Consider the following 15,000-nt stretch of genomic DNA (forward strand, 5'->3'; position numbering starts at 1 on the left):
GCTATCCCAGATCTTTAGCTAGTTTGAGGTATAGAACAGAGGGTTAGGGATCTTTAGCTATCCCAGATCTTTAGCTAGTTTGAGGTATAGAACAGAGGGTTAAGGTCCACAGACTAGAGCGCACATGGCAAAACAAAGAGGCCGTTGACGGTTCCTATTTTTTACGAGTGTGAGGCCTTTTGTGGTTCTTGTCAGCTGGTGTCGTGGTGTCAACTACAGTGCTCGGGAACATGGTGTGTGTGTTTTAACTGTATTTAAAATAAAACATTTGAGACAAGCGCCCTCACTGGTACACAGATAGCTGTATGTGTGTGTGTGTGTGTGTGTGTGTGTGTGTGTGTGTAGAGGTGAGTCTGCCTCAGACAAAGTCTCCGAGCATGTAGCTTGCTGCTACTGTGTCTGATGGCAGCCGTCTATTTCATCTTTGTTTTTCTTTTACCTTTCTCTTTTTTCAAAAAGTAAAGCACATGAAAATGACTCACTTCTATTTAAGGAACCTTTAGTCCAGTGTGTGTCTGACCATGTCAATTATCAGTAAGTACCCACTGCTAAAAATATCAAACCCTACCCCTAACCCTAAACGAATCTGTCCTGGCCACAGCATGTAGATATAAAATAATTATACTGCAAATTAATATTAACATTAGTAATAATCAGTGAATTAATTTGAATAACATGAATACACAAAGTACAATGTTGCACCGATGGCTAATAAAGACAACTAAATAAAACCAAAATAAAACCAAAAAAAAACATTCCTCTCTGATAACCAGTTCCCGTGTGGTTATCAAACATGATTATGAAAGACTCCATTCAATTAAGCAGGAAGGATATGTCTTCGCCGTGAGAATTAAAGAGAATTAGAGAATTACTGCATTTTCCAAAAGCTTCCTTGCACTACAACTATCAATGACATGATGATGATTTTGTTATTTTGAATATTCTCTGTGTTAGTTGCGTTGGTCTTACTATTATGATTCTAGTCTAGTCAGCCACATTCTAAATGAAAACCTCCTGCCTCGAAGATAAAGGCCTACAAACAGGGATACCCTGGGATAACTTTTTTTTAAGATAAAGGCCTACAAACAGGGATACCCTGGGATAACCTTTGGCAGAGTGTGCCAAACCAACTTATTAACATGTGCATTCCTCAATCAATCTGGCCAGTATGGATTTTTTCCAAATTCCAAATTCAAACAGACATGAATGAGTTACATGTATTATGTCCAAGACCAAGTTACCCGGCCCTCATCTCATCTCATGCTAATTGAGAGCTGCCTCCACCTGATTGTGAGTTGTGAGAGTTCCCCTGAAGACGCGGCGGTTTCCACAGCTGAGTTGCCTCTTTGTGCCTTACGAACACACACATCAAACAACACAGCAGCACATGGCAGAGACAGCTGCTCACAGATTCGCTTTTTTTCTCTCCTCAATCAGATCCGACACCACGTCCTCCCTCCCGGAAGCTAATGCATTAGCGTGTGCTAACGCAGGTGTTGAAAAGAAAAAAACTCTGCGCTCCTCCTAGATGGGAGCTGACAATCCTGTACGGCACTGCTGGTTTGATCCTGCTGAATTAACATAACACCGCGGCAAGGGGTGAACTTCCAGTGACGCCCCCGAAACGAGAGGGTTTGATCACCCCGTGATGTTTGCAAGGGGTAGGGGTGGAGGGGGGTGGGTATATCAAAGGGGCCCGTCGTCGTTGTCTCCCCCATCATAGCGGGGTTGCCAGAGGCAGGAGCACATCTGGCGGTTGGGGAAGCCGTGCCGTAGCGCGCCGCAGCGTGGCAAAGCGCTGGAAGCATGCAGAGTAATTGGCTGCCATGCGAAACGGAGTGTAGAGTCACAGAGCTGCTCACGGAGCTGGTGTGTGTGTGTGAGTGTGTGTGTGTGTGTGTGTCGCTCCCTAATGATGATGCCTAGTCAGAGGGAATGTTTATGATGTGCATGAATGTTATCGTTTAACTCGTTCTCTCTTTATTTTTTCTCTCTCCTGCTTCTGTATCAAATCTCTTTCACTCTCTCTCTCTCTCTCTCTCTCTTTCTCTTTCCCTTTCTACTTCTGTCTGTCACTTTACCCTCTACCTGCCTCTCTCTCTCATTCACTCTTTCTCTGCCTGTGTCCCTCTATTCATTTCTCTTTCTCTCTCTCTCTCTCTCTCTCTCTTTCTCTCTCTCTCATCTCTCTGTCTCTCTCTTTCGCTCCAAAGATCCCAGATTTCACATCACATCCTCGGGAGCGTTGTACATCCTGGACGTGGTGACGGACGATGGGAACTGGAACTACCGCTGTTTGACGCGGCATCGCTACACGGGCGAGACCAGGCAGAGCAACAGCGCACGTCTCACAGTAACAGGTGTGTGTGTGTGTGTGTGTGTGTCTGTTTGACGCGGCATCGCTACACGGGCGAGACCAGGCAGAGCAACAGCGCACGCCTCACAGTAACAGGTGTGGATCCGCACGACACTTAGTGTGTGTGTGTGTGTGTGTGTGTGTGTGTGTGTGTGTGTGTGTGTGTGTGTGTGTGTGTGTGTGTGTGTGTAGGGTTCAACAGCGCACGTTTCGCAGTAACAGGTGTGGATCCGCACAAACACACAGTGTGTGTGTGTGTGTGTGTGTGTGTGTGTGTGTGTGTGTGTGAGTGAGTGTGTGTGTGTGTGTGTGTGTGTGAGTGAGTGTATAGGGTTCAGCAGCGCACGTCTCACAGTAACAGGTGTGGATCCGCACAAACACACAGTGTGTGTGTGTGTGTGTGTGTGTTTGTGTGTGTGTGTGTGTGTGTGTGTGTGAGTGAGTGTATAGGGTTCAGCAGCGCACGTCTCACAGTAACAGGTGTGGATCGGCACACCACTTAGGTCTTTATGTCACCAGTCTGTTGCCGTATAGGGTTCGTATGTGTCTCTGTGTTGTTCAACACCAGTCATTATTGCAGACCCTTCGCATAGTCTTCTTTCCAATATGTTTACCACTGAATACCTGGTTTATACAGTGCTCTTATTATACTGGGGCATGCTGCTGAGAGGTTAACCTGCGCACATTTAGACTTAGACTTGTGGGCACGAGATTATATTAGGTACCATGCACTTAATACTTGGCTGAAAAGCACTTTGAACGTTTTATATTTGGACATGCTCTTGCAAGGTATGTATTTCAGGTATGATTTGTGTCTGGTTTAGGGTTAGGTTTAATATGTAATCTGATATTTAATAGATATATATTTATAAACACATGATGAATCCATACTACAGATCCTCCTTAAAGAGGTTGGTCAGTGTTTACCAGATTTATTGTCTTATCATGTAAATTTCGCAGTGATCATGTTCACACCGTTGCTCTCTGGATATTTCCTACTTCTATACTACAATCCCATACCCATTTCCTTGGGGGATTATCTGTCTGTGTGCCTAATTAACACTGTTATCCCACCTGATGCGATGCCGCTGATAACCTGGGCTGCCCTTATCTCCTGTTGCCATCCCCCCCACCCCCAGAGCCCACCAACTCAGAGCCCACCATCCTGGATGGCTTCGACCGGAGAGAAGTCATGGTGGGACACCGGGTGGAACTGCCCTGCAAGGCGACGGGGTACCCGGCCCCCAAATACCGCTGGGCGAAGGACAGCAGCCCCTTAGAACGGGACAGCCGGTTTCGCCAGGTCAGCACGGGACTACTAATCGAGAACGTGAGGCCCAGCGATGCCGGCAGCTATGCGTGCGAGGTGTTTAACTCCCTGGGCAGCGCGGCCATGGTGGGGCAGCTGCTGGTCAAGCGTAAGTCAAAAGGCTTCATTTTTTTTTTAGCTACTGTGCTAATTGCTAATAGCTTATGGTCCAATGAAAGTGTAAATGTCATTGGTTCATTGATGCCAATGGGGTAATGCGTTGATGGTGTGAAACTCATAGTCAGCTACGGGCTTGGGGCTATGGTGGTTAAAGTCTTCTGTAAGCATCATAGAGCTTTGGCAAATGTTGATTGATGTAAATGTTTTTGTATAGGCCTATGCTAGAGCCTTAAGCATGTCAAAATGGTTCAGAGAAAGATAAATGTTCAGAGATAAATGTTCTGTAAGCACAAATGTTCATAGAAGTAAGTGTCTTTCCAAAGAACCCTGTGATGACCCAACAATGCCCTCTTCAGGGTTTGGAACACACCAAGTTAGTGCTTGCCTGCCTCTAGAATTCACTTTGATCTATTCTGGAATCAGGTTCTAGCTGAAGATTATCTCGTAACTAGGGTGCCCATACTTCTACCAGCTTCTAAAAAAAATTCAAAATGCATTATTCGATCATGTTGCCATGCTAGGTTGAGCACTGAATCTTAGGTACAATATGTCAGTGTAAACACACGGGAAACCTCCTGGATGAATGAAGCAGCTATGGCTACCTGCCCTGACATTAGTGGACTTGCCCTGACATTTCTCGACCTGCCATGACATAAGTGAACTTAATGAAACTCACTGCAGAACATCCTCTTCACACACACACACACACACACACACACACACACACACACACACACACACACACACACACACACACACATACACACACACACACACACACACACACACACACACACACACACACACACACACACACACACACACACACACACACACACACACACACACACACACACACACACACACACACACACACACACACACACACCTGCCATGACATAAGTGAACTTAATGAAACTCCCTGTAGAACATCCTCATCCCTCTGGCACTGGCACCTGTCTACAGTCGATCTTATCCATGAAGTGAATTGATGTCAAAGTAATTGATAAGGGATCAAGTTGCTAAGCCCTGTCAGTGGATTTCCAACAGTTCAGGACATACAGTAGGTCGTCTGAAAATATCTCTGCTGATCCATTGAGTGACTGATTGAACATGCATCTGAATTTAGTGACATTACTGCTAATAGTAGCCCTACTAGGAAGCCTTTGATAGCTCTTTGCAGCGATGGTAATTAAGTCAGTTTTAGCCCTGTGTAGCCTTTAGTTCCTAGACCTACACAGGAACCTTAATCCAGTCTTGACCCTAACCCTTACGTGGCCCTCAGTTCACACTGATATGTGCTATCCCAGGCTAAATCACTTCCAGGTCACCTTGTTCACACTGATATGAGCTATCTCAGGCTAAATCACTTCCAGGTCACCTTGTTCACACTGATATGTGCTATCCCAGGCTGAAGGCTTCTGGGAACTGTTGACCGTGATCATGCTGACCTATGGTAGTAGTGTCAGAAGCGGTGCGTTTTGTATCTTTTGCCATTTTTTGGCAGCAGAGTGCCGCAAGTGTTAGGCTAGCAACCCGAGACAGTTGATCTGGGTGAACCGGTTAGGTAGTCTACCATCTAGTTCCAGGCATACGGACCGATCAGTTTTGTTAGGCTCTAAACCGGGCAGGAAATCCAAAGTATCCAACCACATTGCAAATGCAAAATATCCACTTGTTGCAATGTATCTTGACTTGACTTCCTTTTCCTCCTCCATCTTCTCTTCCTCCATTTTTTTTGTCCTCCATCTTTTCCTTATCCATCTCCTCCTCCTCCTCCTCCATCTCCTCCTCCTTCATCTTTTCCTTCTCCATCTCCTCCTCCTCCTCCTCCATCTCCTCCTCCCCCTCCTCCTCCTCCATCTCCTCCTCCTCCTCCTCCTCCTCCTCCTCCTCCATCTCCTCCTCCATCTCCTCCTCCTCCATCTCTTCCTCCGTCTCCTCCGTCCTCCATCTCTTCCTCCTCCATCTTTTCCTTCTCCTCCTCCTCCTCCATCTCTTCCTCCTCCATCTCCTCCTCCTCCATCTCCTCCTCCTCCATCTCTTCCTCCGTCTCCTCCGTCCTCCATCTCTTCCTCCTCCATCTTTTCCTTCTCCTTCTCCTCCTCCATCTCTTCCTCCTCCATCTTACCCTCCTCCATCTCCTCCTCCTCCATCTCCTCCCCCTCCTCCTCCTCCTCCTCCTCCTCCTCCATCTCCTCCTCCTCCTCCATCTCCTCCTCCTCCATCTCTTCCTCCGTCCTGTCCTCCGTTGGCCTGTCCAGAACCCTTGAAGGTGGTGGTGAGCCCTCACACTCTCAAGAGCAGCGTGGGCAGCCAGGTGTCCCTGTCCTGCATGGTCACCGGCTCCGAGAAGTACGACCTCTCCTGGTACCGCAACGGCGAGATGGTCTACCGCGACAAGAGAATCAGCCAGGAGAACCTCGTGATGGATGGCATGGTCAAGAGCGATGGAGGAGTTTACCAGTGCTTCGCCAGGAGGGGGAAGATGTCAGCCCAGGACTTTGCACAGGTCATCTTGGAAGGTAGGCGGCTGGACCATAAGACAAGTGGCCTCTCTGGAGTACTTGGTAGTGTTTGGCACCAAAACGATTCGTTTGGATGTCTGAAGGTGCACATAGATAGGTAGGGCAGACATTTTAAAATCTTTCAATTACAACAGCTAGATCACTGGCTAAATGGGGCATATATATTTAAGATGTCAGCCCAGGACTTTGCACAGGTCATCTTGGAAGGTAGGCGGCTGGACCATAAGCAGTGGTGTAGTCCAGGGTATACGCAGGTATACGGAGTATACCCACTTATTTTTCAGTCAGCATTGCGTATACCCACTTCTAAAAACAGGGCGTTGAACATGTGCTGTATGGGCTGCTTAAAAAAATTAAGAGTATACCCACTTCTCCAGGGACCACTACACCACTAACCTTAAGAAAAGTGACCTCAGAATCAGAATCAGAATCAGATTTTATTGGCCAAGTAAGTTTGCACAAGCAAGGCATTTGACCTGGTGAACTGGCTCTCAATGTGCTCAATGTACACAAAATAGACATAACATCACAATACAAAAACAAACACAATACACAAACAAACACAATAAAAAAACAAACACAATACACAAACAAACACAATACACAAACAAACACAATAAAAAAACAAACACAATACTCCACAATACTTTGATGTCGAAATGTTCGCTACAATCAGAATGAAAAGTAAACAGAATTTTCAGTTCCATCTACTGGGGATACACTGGTATATTTTTCTGTACTAGATTATATTTATCTACCAAATTCTGGGCCTATTATTTTGTACTCTCACTGCGGTCCTGAATGATTCGATAAATACAATTCTGATTCTGATTCTGATTCAAATGATGTTTATGTATTTAACTATGGATTTTTCACTAGGGGTTTATGAGGATGTATTGTATATCTGGGCACACCTATATATTTATGTGTGTACACATGTATGTGTGTGATTGTGTGCTTTGTACAGTGTGTGTATATTCTGTATATAGTTGTGTGTGATATGTGTGTTTTCTACATATGTGCTGTCTGCATATTGTGTTTGTATGTGAGAGTCTGCCTGTCTATGTGATTGTGAGCTCTCTGTGTTGGGGTGTGTGTGTGTGTGGTGTGTGTGTGTGTGTGTGTGTGTGTGTGTGTGTGTGTGTGTGTGTGTGTGTGTGTGTGTGTGTGTGTGTGTGTGTGTGTGTGAATGTTCACATGCCTCTGTGCAATGTGTGTGTGTGTGTGGTTGTGAACTCTCTGTGTCCGTGTGTGTGTGTGAACGTTCACATGCTTCTGTATGCTGTGTGTGTGTGTGTGTGTGTGTGTGTGTGTGTGTGTGTGTGTGTGTGTGTGTGTGTGTGTGTGTGTGTGCCCGGCGTGATAATAAACCTGTTGAGGATAAACCTGTTGAGGAGCTGCAGTAGCACAGACGCCATTATTGGATTTCCTCAGCTGGCCTGAGACTGCCTTACCTGCACCCGGTTGCCAGGGCAACTGCCTCCGGTGGCCACGGAACTGTATAAAGAGGATATTGATAATCTATAATGATGTTGAGCAACCCAGGGTTATCAGAGAACCACAGAGGGCCAAGATTTCAAAGGCCTCCATACGCCATCTGCAGCCCCTCATCTCACTAAGTGCCCTTGAAGAACACAGGATAAAAGAAAGAAAGAACAGGAAAAAAAGAGGATTAAAGAGATAGAACAGGAAAAAGAGAAGGAACAGGAAAAAGAGGATGGAGGAGAAAGATAGAAAGAATGGCTGACACGTGTGTGCATCAGGCTTCATGTCTGATTGGAACTGCTGCGTGGTGTCCTCTGGGTTTGGTAGTTTTAGTTGAATTAGTTGTGATGGTAGTGTCACTTTAACTACATTTGGAACCCTGTCAAACTCTTATTTGACACTAAATAGTTTTACTGAGCATTATGAGGCAAAATCAACACGCCTATGGGGGCAGATGAATGCTGTGTGAATGTTGTGTGAATGCTGTTTGAATGTTGTGTGAATGCTGTGTGAATGTTGTGTGAATGCTGTGTGAATGTTGTGTGAAGGTTGTGTGTGATTTGTTCCTTTTCCAATAATCTGATTGTTCATTGTACCATTTTACCTCCTCACACCTTTCCCCTCGACTCCCTCTGTCTCTCTCTCTCTCTGCTCTTCACTCACCTCTTTTCTCTCTTTCTCTCTCCTCTCTCTCTCTCTCCCTCTCCTTCTCCCTCTCTCCCTCTCTCTCACTCTCTCCCTCTCCTCTCTCTTTCTCTCCCTCTTCCTCTCTCCCTTTCTCTCTCTCTCTCCCCTCTCCCTCTCCCTCTCCCTCTCTCCCTCTCCCTCTATCTCTCTCTCCCCCTCTTCTATCCCTCTATCCCTCTCTCCCTCCTCTCTCCCTCTCTCCCTCCTCCTCTTCCCTCACCTCTCCAGACGGCACCCCTAAGATTCTGTCGGCCTTCAGCGAGCGGATGGTGAACCTGAACGAGCCCGTGTCGCTGGTGTGCAACGTGAAGGGGACGCCGCGGCCCGCCGTCACCTGGACGCTGGACGAGGATCACGTGGGGGACCCGGGCCACTACCGCCTGGGACAGATGGTGACGCCGGAGGGCCACATGCTGAGCTACCTGAACATCTCCCACGCCAAGGTCAACGACAGCGGCATCTACCGGTGCTCCTGCAACAATTCGGCCGGCGTAGTCTCCTACCAGGCTCGAATAAACGTAAGAGGTGCTTGTCAGCTCCAGCTCTTCCAAACTAAAATACACACAGCCGCACGCACACCCCCAAAAAAAAAACACACTTTGATTGTTTGATTGTTTGTTTGCTGAACTGTTTTGTTGATTTGGAGGGACGGTTAAGGGAAGCTGTGTCTGCGCTGTTAGCCGATCGATAGTTTAGAGGGATTGCTAATCGGTCCTTCGATCCAGGATTTTTTGAGCTCTCCAAAATGTTGCCGAACCAAAATGATACAATAGGTATCGCAAAGCAACTGACATCCTCAAGTAATGAGGAAAACCTGGATTTCTAAGGGTCTCACAAAGATCAAAGTCCCATTCTAGTCATGGAAAAGGTACATTATGAGTCCTAACAAACAGGCCTTAATCATCCCTTCAAAGCATGCTGTTGACCAGTAGAAATATTTTGCCTTTCAGTTTTAGACTCTTCTCTGCCACATGAAACTAGTCTATGGCGCAGTAATACTACATTATATTTACATTTAGCAGATTTTGACCAAAGCGACGTACAAGGGAGAACAGTCAAGCTAAGAGCAAAAAAACCTCGTGTAACAATAAATACTACTTTTTTTTTTAAGAAATAGAAGTCGAGTCTCCAGTCTCCAGTCACTGCAGAAGAAGGATAAACTTAGCGTAGCTTACAATGACGGATATCCTGTCATGTCTGTATTTATGACCTGCTTAAAGGGTTCATCATTCAGCTTGTCTTGTGCAGTTTACTTTGAACTTTGTTCAATCATCAGCCAGACCACTGGGCCACTTAATGGTAACCAAGGTTACGCTTCTAATGCCATGACTAAGTTCTTCACCTGGAGTTCTTTTCCTGGCTTCCGCTCCCCAGTCCAGCAAAGCAGCATCATCTCATTCTCTCATCTCTCAGTTCATTTCTGTCCTTCTCTCTTTACCTCTTTCTCTCGCTCTCTCATTCTCTCTTTACCTCTTTCTCTCGCTCTCTCTCATTCTCTCTTTACCTCTTTCTCTCTCTCTCTCTCATTCTCTCTTTACCTCTTTCTCTCTCTCTCTCTCATTCTCTCTTTACCTCTTTCTCTCGCTCTCTCATTCTCTCTTTATTTCTGTCCTTCTTTACTTCTCTCTTTATTTCTGTCCTTCTTTCTTTCCTTCTTTCTTTACTTCTTTCTTTACTTCTTTCTTTACTTCTCTCTTTATTTCTTTCCTTCCTTCTTTACTTCTCTCTTTATTTCTGTCCTTCTTTCTTTCCTTCTTTCTTTACTTCTTTCTTTACTTCTCTCTTTATTTCTGTCCTTCTTTCTTTCCTTCTTTCTTTACTTCTTTCTTTATTTCTCTCTTTATTTCTTTCCTTCCTTCTTTACTTCTTTCTTTATTTCTCTCTTTATTTCTTTCCTTCCTTCTTTACTTCTTTCTTTACTTCTCTCTTTATTTCTTTCCTTCCTTCTTTCCTTCTTTCTTTACTTCTCTCTTTATTTCTTTCCTTCCTTCTTTACTTCTTTCTTTACTTCTCTCCTTCTTTCTTTACTTCTTTCTTTACTTCTCTTTTTATTTCCTTCCTTCTTTCTTTCCTTCTTCCTGCTCCTCATCGTGCCATGCTTCTCACTCATCCTATGTTATCTACCTGTCTATCTATCTATCTACCTGTCTTTCTCTGTCTTTCAGGGCCCGCCAACATCCGGGACATGAAGAATCTAACGGCCATTGCCGGGCGGGACGCCTACATCCACTGTCGGGTGGTGGGCTACCCGTACTACTCAATAAAGTGGTTTAAGAACTCAGACCTTTTGCCCTTCAACCACCGGCAGCGCGCCTTCGAGAACAACGGCACGCTCAAGTTATCAAACGTGCAGAAGAGCGCAGACGAGGGAGAGTACACCTGCCGTGTCCAGGTGCACCCGGACCTGGAGATCAGCAAGAGCCTACATGTCACCGTCAAAGGTGTGTGTGTGTGTGTGTGTGTGTGTGTGTGTGTGTGTGTGTGTGTGTGAATGTGTCTCTGTGCACATGGTAGATTGAAATGTGCAGGTGTGCATATGCATATGATATACAGTACATATGTGCACAGATTTGAACAGATGGATGTGTGTGTGTGTGTGTGTGTGTGTGTGTGTGTGCATCCACACATGCATACTATATGAGCATACTGTGTATCCCTGTGCATTAGCCAGGAGTGTGCACTCATGAGTGTGCGCTCATGGGAGCGCGTGTGTGTGCTCACACGCATGTGTGTGTGTGTGTAAGTGTGTGTGTAAGTGTGTGTGTAAGTGTAAAGAGCGGTGCTGATGTGAAACTCCTTCTGTGCAATTGAGTTGGCTAATTTGCTCAACTGGCGAGGCAGCCGCCGGAACCCCCCCGGGTCCATTAGCCCTACTTTGTTGTGAATTAAATAAGCACTGAAGTATGTGTGTGTGTGTGTGTGTGGTGTGTGTGTGTGTGTGTGTGTGAGTGTGTGTGTGTGTGTGTGTGTTGTGAATTAAATAAGCACTGAAGTGCTGCTTTATTCTAACGTTATTTTAACTCATTGATTCTCAGACACCACTGCCTGACTAGCTGGCTGGTTGGCTGTTCTTGCTGTCTTTGGAGGGGGGTTGAAGTGTGTGTGTGTGTGTGTGTGTGTGTGTGTGTGTGTGTATAGGGGTGGTGGGGATGGTGGGAGGGGTCTCTGGAGGAACCATTATGCTGAATCTGCCTTCCACTGAAGAGGAAATCACCCCGTCTTTTTTCTTCTTTTTTTTTTTCTTCTTTCTTTTTTTCGGGGTTGTCTTTTTTCTGCTTGCTTGGCTTCTCAGCTCATTAGCTCTCTCTCTTTCTCTCTCTCTCTCTCTCTCTCTCTCTCTATATATCTCTCTCTCTCTCTCTCTCTCTCTCTCTCTCTCTCTCTCTCTTTCTCTCTTCTCTCTCTCTCTCTCTCTCTCTATATATCTCTCTATCTCTCTCTCTCTCTCTCGTGATGTGAGGCGCACTGCCGGCTCCTCTGAAGGTGACGCGTACGCAATCAACCCCCCCCACCCCACCCCACACCACCCCCATGCCACGCCACCACACCACGCCACCGCACACAACGCCACCCTACAACACGCCACCCCACCCCACACCACTCCACACCACCCCATGCCACGCCACCGCACAGAGATGTGGCGGACAGGGAGCCAGCACTGACCACCCTGGTCTACCATCCTGTTTTTTGGAGAGGGTGTCGTGGTTTTTGGGGGGGGGAGTGGGGGTGGTGATGGTCCCTCGGTCTGGTCATGGTGATGATGGCCGTTGTGGTGTTTTGCTGGCTCCTGAGAGGGGCTCATAAGTTTATGTTTAGAGGCTAAACAGCAGTGGTGGAAGAAGTACTGAAGTTTAGTACTTAAGTAAAAGTACAAGTACCCAGGAAAATGGAAGTAAAAGTAGAAGTAAAAGTAGTACGTCAACAATCCTACTTAAGTAAAAAGTAAAAAGTACTCACTTTTAAATTTACTTTAAAAGTAAAAGTACTTACGCAATGGGTTGTCTCTCAATGTCTAGGCTTTGCCATTTTGATTAAGAAATAGCGACTGGTAATAAATGCCTCTACAGATGTCACTACTAGTAATAATTATAAGCCACAACATTTATTAATTGGAAAGGTTGGTGTACTTATTGGGCCTATTGTCTGTAATACTGTTCACACTCTATCTTACAATTCTGCAGATGACAAGTTATCTACCAGGGATTATTTGCCATTAAGCCAAACCAATAGTCACAATTGTATATATTTAAATCTTTTATTTAATTGTAAACGTGTAAAAAATGGAAATATGAATCATGAAAAACAAATGGAGTTGTTAAACTGGTCAATGCAGAGTTTTATACTCTATTGATTGCAGAAAAGCATATTGAGTAACCCAAGACTAGGCATTAAATTTGCATGCCAGGCAATAACCAGTCAATAAAAAAAGGCAAATCTTCACGTTAGCTTGACATTGCTAAACTACCAGCTTTATCTTACCACTACGTTAAATAAATAATCAAGGTACAATCGTGTTATTTTAATGCTATTGCTGTATGTCAACATGTATTTTGCTAGATAACGGTATAAAATCATGTCAGTAACCGCATACGATATGCAAAAGTCATAGACATTAACTTAGCATAGCAAGAACTCCGCATAACTCGACCTGTTTCTCCAAATTTGAAGGCGAATTTTTTTAGGTAGACGGGAAACGCACTGAAACCTCCACGAGTTATTCTTGGGGCCTCTGAACTTGAACATGTCCTCAGATGAGGCTGACTCTGAATCCATGCTGAAAAGTTGTTTGTTAGTCAGGCTGTTTGACGAATGTTTAAGCAAAACAGGAAAGCCTACCGTAGTGCTGCTGCCAACTTCACACTCTGCTGTCATTGGAGCTGATAGAGCCACCTGATTGGTTGAAACGTCCTAAAGCAACGCAATCCATATTTTCGTGTAGGCAACATTTTGGCGAAACTGTGTTCATAAAATGTAACGAATAACGACACATATTGTAGAAATGTAGCGGAGTAAAAATACTTCGTTACATTCCACCACTGCTAAACAGGATACAATTATCAGTGTTTAAGAAGCACTGGGGAACGGAATGACACATTTTGACAAAGTTTTTAAGCGTTTTAGCGCCGAGAGACAATTGTATTGTTATGGCGCTATACAAATAAAATTGGATTGAATTGAATTTAAGGAAACGTTAACTGGAAGATTGAAACAGGTTGATAGATGTTTTTTTTCTCGTTACGTTATTCACAGAAATGTGTCTAGGAGTGTTAAGGTTTCGAGCTAGGGTGTGATAAGACTGAAGGGCTTTTGTCTGTGATACACTCTAATTTAATAAAGAAGCCAGGAAGCAGAAATGAAAAACACTCATCCATCCAAAACATACAAATAGAAAAAAAAGCCTTAATAAAATAGAATAATAATGCATATTAAACACTCCTAAATTAGTAACAATCTAGTAGCACGTACAAATGGAAAGTTGCTAACACCAGTTAGGAGGCTGTGGTCGGGTTTAAATATTAGGGCAGAATGGGGGTTAAGACGTCCAAGTCCAACAGGATTAAGCAGAGGAACATGATAATGATAGTAACGCTAATTTAACAGAGAAGCCAGGAAGCAGTTAGAAAATAGACAGAGGGGCTTCCGGTTTGGAACATGGACGAGCAAGACGTGCGAACGAGAGTCTCCTGATAATTTGATCACATTTACCATGAAACTCCTCCTTTGATTTAATTTTGCGTCAAGTTAACGGTTTATAGAAATAGACAGAGGAACATGATAATGATAGTAACGCCTTGCTATTCAAAGAAAATATGTCTAGGAGTGTTACGGTTTCTAGCTAGGGTGTGACAAGACTGAAGGGCTTTTGTCTGTGATACACTCTAATTTAACAGAGAAGCCAGGAAGCAGTTAGAAATAGACAGAGGAACATGACAATGATAGTAACGCCTTGCCCTCTCTGCTGCCCACAGAACCTCCACACATCCAGCCCTTTGAAGTGCAGGGCTACTCCATCGGCCAGCGGGTGCTCATCCCCTGCGTGGTCATCTCGGGGGACTACCCCATCTACTTCACCTGGCAGAAGGACGGGCGCCCCATCGCGGCCAACCTGAGCGTCACCATCGACAACAACGAGTTCTCCAGCCTGCTCCGCATCGCCAACCTCTCGTCCGTCCACAACGGCAACTACACCTGCATCGCCCACAACGAGGCCGCCGCCGTGGAGCACCAGAGCCAGCTCATCGTCAAAGGTACCCGCAAACACACACACACACATACACACACACACACAACAAGAACAAAAAACGAAATATCCCTACACAGGGATATACAAAATATACAGAGTTTTAAAAGGACAGACGAGGTGACGTGACATGACATGGGTTGGTCTGGTGTGTGTGTGTGTGTGTGTGTGTGTGTGTGTGTGTGTGTGTGTGTGTGTGTGTGTGTGCGTGTGTGCGTTTGTTGCTCTTTAGTTCCCCCGTCCTTCGTGGTGCAGCCTATGGACCAGGATGGGA

General features: G+C 45.2%; 1 protein-coding gene across 3 annotated transcripts in view; it reads left to right on the top strand.

Annotated features, from left to right (window-relative positions):
* dscamb (Down syndrome cell adhesion molecule b) overlaps nucleotides 1-15,000 on the top strand; it is a gene marked incomplete at both ends in the record, with an annotated part of 158,730 nt that overhangs the window by 84,185 nt on the left and 59,545 nt on the right. For all 3 annotated transcript variants that reach the window (XM_080844787.1, XM_080844788.1, XM_080844789.1), the window contains 7 exons: nucleotides 2,214-2,360; nucleotides 3,496-3,774; nucleotides 6,050-6,310; nucleotides 8,714-9,010; nucleotides 10,651-10,926; nucleotides 14,455-14,733; nucleotides 14,959-15,000. The exon at nucleotides 14,959-15,000 is cut by the window's right edge and continues 78 nt beyond it. In XM_080844787.1, the coding sequence (XP_080700913.1) occupies nucleotides 2,214-2,360; nucleotides 3,496-3,774; nucleotides 6,050-6,310; nucleotides 8,714-9,010; nucleotides 10,651-10,926; nucleotides 14,455-14,733; nucleotides 14,959-15,000 (1,581 nt within the window). The remainder of the gene's footprint in view (nucleotides 1-2,213; nucleotides 2,361-3,495; nucleotides 3,775-6,049; nucleotides 6,311-8,713; nucleotides 9,011-10,650; nucleotides 10,927-14,454; nucleotides 14,734-14,958) is intronic.

The sequence above is a fragment of the Sprattus sprattus genome (assembly GCF_963457725.1).
Source record: "Sprattus sprattus genome assembly, chromosome: 9".
NCBI classification, from domain to species: Eukaryota; Metazoa; Chordata; class Actinopteri; order Clupeiformes; family Clupeidae; genus Sprattus; species Sprattus sprattus.